At 48.0% G+C, this 6000-nt stretch overlaps 1 protein-coding gene across 2 annotated transcripts in view; it reads right to left on the reverse strand.

The window, feature by feature from the left end:
* Nucleotides 1–6000, reverse strand: part of LOC113662305 (insulin-like growth factor-binding protein 3) — a 28492-nt gene that overhangs the window by 4376 nt on the left and 18116 nt on the right. For both annotated transcript variants that reach the window (XM_027177044.2, XM_027177043.2), the window contains exon 3: nucleotides 797–916. In XM_027177044.2, the coding sequence (XP_027032845.1) occupies nucleotides 797–916 (120 nt within the window). The remainder of the gene's footprint in view (nucleotides 1–796; nucleotides 917–6000) is intronic.

The following is a 6000-nucleotide window of genomic DNA, read 5'->3' on the forward strand; positions in this document are numbered from 1 at the left end:
GTTACTTCAGAGTTTAGTAGTATGACAAGAACATTTATCACATGCTTGGAAACAAGTTGTGTCTTATGGAAATAGAGACAATTGTGCAGCAACTTAGCAAGCATTTATTTTACTGGCTAGCACTGACATTGTGCAGTGCTTTAGATCTTACCTGCTCTCTTTAGAAAAAAAAACTTGTGAGGAGTTGTTTTCCCTCATTTTGTCTTCTTTTTCTCTCCGGTTTGACACCATGTGCAACGTGGCGCGAGTATCGCGTCTCTCAACACCGGTGGAACACTCACAAACTCCCCTGTATCATCCACCAAGTCCGCACACTCTCTACTATCCCTCACAGCCAATGCGCGCTTTGCATCGCTTCTAGGCAACCAATAAAATCATGTCCGGTCTACGTAGATTAGTGTCAAAGCAGCGGAGAACTAGAAGTAGCACATAAGCGCGGCTGTCAACTAGATCGCGCAGATAATAAAATAATAACATTAATACAAATTATAAAATGATCGTCGAGGGCCTTTCACATGCCAGGGCCCTATGTACTCAGTCACCCTTTTCCGCCCACTTACGACATCCCTGAGCATGAGATCCGATTCACATGGACACTCTGTCAACAAGCAAAACGATCATTTACAGGAGTCTCCTGACAGGTTCTTTGCAGAAGTGTCTTTCAGATCAAATGGCAACTCTAGTCACCTCCTGTAGAAACCCTTCAGGAATACGGAGATGCTCGATAACGTTTCCTAAGCTGTGCTGTAGATTTCCATTCGGAAACCTTTCAGCCGTTTCACTTGATGTCCCTCACCTGCTTTTTCCTGTAGAATCCTTTCCTGTCGCAGTTCGGGATGCGAAAGCCTCGGGCGTTCACCATGTGTGCGACCTTCACCATGTTGAGTATGCCATCCAGTTCCCGTCGACATGGACCCTGCACACAAAAGCCCGTTCTGAATGAAAACATTTTTCAAAGTAATTGCATTTATCTAGATAAAAATAATTCAATCGATCAAAGACGGAGCCAGATCCGGTAGCGGTATTTATCTATTCATTCATTCATTCATTCATTCATTCATTCTGCTCCGTTTCTCATAAAGCCCTCCTTTAAAAGAGCTGGACCTAAACTGCACAAGGCAAACGATGGAAGCCAACCTTAACAGGAACCAAACCTACTGAACACAGCCGGTGCAAAATAGAGACGCTGGACATTAGCGGCCATTTTTTTTTTTTATGAGTCCGTCTGTGTACCTTGACTCTAATTCCTCCCTTGGGAAATAAATACTGAGGTTCATTTCCAGAAAATGGCATCCTTTCCATGTAAACAGCATCTGGCACCAAGCCTCCGAGCCCAAACTCAACTAAAGCAGCTAAACACATCATACCACACCAAGTACCTCAGAAATATGGGATTAGAAACACTTTAATGCTGTAACGGCTCCAGAACCCGAGCAAACAAGGCTACGGGAAGTACAGGCACGGTTGTGAAGGCGCGAGAGGTTAAAAACAGCGGTTGAAGTGGAGTAGAAGTCTCACATTCAAAGACATTCCTGTTTGGTTGTCCACAAAAAAAAAAAAAAAAAAAATCTAATCTAATTCTTACTGCAGAGAAAATATGAATGACTAATATGAAGCAGTCTATTTGTAAAATTCAGAATATATTCGTTTATTTTTAATTTCTAGAAATTATACATATGGCTGTGTCATGCTCTTAATTTAGAAAGCACAGATTTAGCAAAACTAGCTTCTATGACTTATAATAGTATTTTAATCATTCATTCATTCATCTTCTACCGCTTATCCGAACTTCTCGGGTCACGGGGAGCCTGTGCCTATCTCAGGCGTCATCAGGCATCGAGGCAGGATACACCCTGTGTGTGTGCCAACCCATCACAGGGCACACACACACACTCTCATTCACTCACACACACACACTACAGACAATTTTCCAGAGATGCCAATCAACCTACCATGCATGTCTTTGGACCGGGGGAGGAAACCGGAGTACCCAGAGGAAACCCCCGAGGCACGGGGAGAACATGCAAACTCCACACACACAAGGCGGAGGCGGGAATCGAACCCCCAACCCTGGAGGTGTGGGGCGAACTTGCTAACCGCTACTGTAAGCCACCGTGCCCCCTATTTTAATTATTTAAAAGTTACATCACACAAAAATCACAGGAAACAAACTAGAACGCAAGAACCTCAAAATTTCTTCATTACACGATCCAAATGTGTGTACTGTAGATTCAACTCATGTAACTTAGTGGAACGTTCCAAATGTTTCCATAGGGGTGAATATTTTTGAACCAACGTTATTGAACAAATTGTTTATAACCAAAATGAACTCTTTTCGGGAACGGAAGCATCAAGCATGTCATGTAATAAATTCTGTATGATTTAACATATTTTACTGATTAGATTTGGAAGGAAATAGTAAGAAAGTAACGTGGGACAGCCCAATAATGCTTTCTGTAGATTTGGAAGGTTTTCTCTCTTACAGAACTACAGAAGTAAGAGATATTTACATAAATGTTCTGCATTTAGACAACAAATGATGAAATGTTCAGGTTAGCGATAGCTAATGCTAAACTAGCAGAGGTGATAATCTCCAAACAGCTTTACAGCACATGAAGGAAGGTACAAGCCACATGACCCAAAGCCCAAACCCCATCCTGTCAGTGGCGTCCAGTCAAGGAGGCGGAGCTTGTTTACGACAGAAACAGCCAAAAAGCAGTGACTGTGGCCATCAGAACAGCCTCAACACACAGAGCAAGAACCAGAACTAGTTACTCATCAGAGCCTGCATATATTATACACACACACACACACACACACACACACACACACACACACACACACACACACACAAACACACACCAAGCGACACCAGAACTAGTTACTCATCAGAGCCTGCAAATTTTACACACACACGAACATGCACTCACACACACACACCAAGCGACACCAAAAGTAGTTACTCATCAGAGCCCGCAAATACCACACACACACACACACACACACACACACACACACACACACACCCACACCAAGAGACCCCAAGAGCCACCAGAACTAGTTACTCATCAGAGCCCAAAAATACCACACACACACACACACACACACACACACATACTGTACACCGCAAATACCACACACACACACACACACACACACACACACACACACACACACACACACACACACACATACTGTACACCCCAAATACCACATACACACACACTGTACACCCCAAATACCACATACACACACAAACACACACAAAGAGATCCAAAACTTCTGCCAAAATGGTAGCACATAAAACTAGACAAAAAAGCACAAAGAATTGTTCACAAATCATGTATTTTACAATTCAAAAGTTTACAATGCACAAACACACACGGTACTCACTCACACAGACACACAACCACACTGTGCTCGGGCACGCACACACAACCACACTGTACTCAGGCACGCGCACACAACCACACTGTGCTCAGGCACACAGACACAACCACACTGTGCTCAGGCACACAGACACACACACTGTGCTCAGGCACACAGACACACACACTGTGCTCAGGCACACAGACACACACACACTGTGCTCGGGCACACAAACACAGGCGGTACTCACTCATACAGACACACACACTGTGCTCAGGCACACACACACAACCACACTGTGCACAGGCACAAACACACAACCACACTGTGCTCAGGCACACACACAACCACACTGTGCTCAGGCACACACACACAACCACACTTTGCTCAGGCACACAGACACAACCACACTGTGCTCAGGCACACAGACAAAACCACACTGTGCTCAGGCACACAGACACAACCACACTGTGCTCAGGCACACAGACACAACCACACTGTGCTCAGGCACACAGACACAACCACACTGTGCTCAGGCACACAGACACAACCACACTGTGCTCAGGCACACAGACACAACCACACTGTGCTCAGGCACACAGACACACACGGTACTCACTCACACAGACACACACGGTACTCATTCACACAGACACACACACTGTGCTCAGGCACACACACAACCACACTGTGCTCGGGCACACAGACACACACACACTGTGCTCAGGCACATACACAACCACACTGTGCTCAGGCACACACACACAACCACACTGTGCTCAGGCACAAAGACACAACCACACTGTGCTCAGGCACACAGACACAACCACACTGTGCTCAAGCACACAGACACACACGGTACTCACTCACACAGACACACACACTGTGCTCAGGCACACACACAACCACACTGTGCAGAGGCAAACACACATAACCACACTGTGCTCGGGCACACAGACACACACACTGTGCTCGGGCACATACACAACCACACTGTGCGCAGGCACACAGACACAACCACACTGTGCTCAGGCACACAGACACAACCACACTGTGCTCAGGCACACATACACAACCACACTGTGCTCAAGCACACATACACAAGACCACACTGTGCTCAGGCACACATACACAAGACCACACTGTGCTCAGGCACACATACACAAGACCACACTGTGCTCAGGCACACACACACACACTGTGCTCAGGCACACACACAAGCACACTGTGCTCAGGCACACACACAAGCACACTGTGCTCAGGCACACACACACACACAAGCACACTGTGCTCAGGCACACACACAAGCACACTGTGCTCAGGCACACACACACAAGCACACTGTGCTCAGGCACACACACACAAGCACACTGTGCTCAGGCACACACACACAAGCACACTGTGCTCAGGCACACACACACAAGCACACTGTGCTCAGGCACACACACACAAGCACACTGTGCTCAGGCACACACACACAAGCACACTGTGCTCAGGCACACACACACAAGCACACTGTGCTCAGGCACACACACACAACCACACTGTGCTCAGGCACACAGACACAACCACACTGTGCTCAGGCACACAGACACAAGCACACTGTGCTCAGGCACACACACACAAGCACACTGTGCTCAGGCACACACACACAAGCACACTGTGCTCAGGCACACACACACAAGCACACTGTGCTAAGGCACACAGACACAACAACACTGTGCTCAGGCACACAGACACAACCACACTGTGCTCAGGCACACATACACAAGACCACACTGTGCTCAGGCACACATACACAAGACCACACTGTGCTCAGGCACACAGACACACACACTGTGCTCAGGCACACAGACACACACACTGTGCTCAGGCACACAGACACACACACTGTGCTCAGGCACACAGACACACACACTGTGCTCAGGCACACAGACACACACACTGTGCTCAGGCACACCGACACACACGGTACTCACTCACACAGACACACACACTGTGCTCAGGCACACACACAACCACACTGTGCAGAGGCAAACACACATAACCACACTGTGCTCGGGCACACACACACAAGCACACTGTGCTCAGGCACACACACACAAGCACACTGTGCTCAGGCACACAGACACAACCACACTGTGCTCAGGCACACAAACACACACGGTACTCACTCACACAGACACACACACTGTGCTCAGGCACACACACACAACCACACTGTGCAGAGACACACACAACCACACTGTGCAGAGGCAAACACACATAACCACACTGTGCTCAGGCACACAGACACAACCACACTGTGCTCAGGCACACAGACACAACCACACTGTGCTCAGGCACACAGACACAAGACCACACTGTGCCCAGGCACACAGACACAAGACCACACTGTGCTCAGGCACACAGACACACAACCACACTGTGCTCGGGCACGCACACACAACCACACTGTGCTCAGGCACGCGCACACAACCACACTGTGCTCAGGCACACAGACACAACCACACTGTGCTCAGGCACACAGACACACACACTGTGCTCAGGCACACAGACACACACACTGTGCTCAGGCACACAGACACACACACACTGTGCTCGGGCACACAAACACAGGCGGTACTCACT

The sequence above is a fragment of the Tachysurus fulvidraco genome, chromosome 1, assembly GCF_022655615.1.
Source record: "Tachysurus fulvidraco isolate hzauxx_2018 chromosome 1, HZAU_PFXX_2.0, whole genome shotgun sequence".
Lineage (NCBI taxonomy): Eukaryota > Metazoa > Chordata > Actinopteri > Siluriformes > Bagridae > Tachysurus > Tachysurus fulvidraco.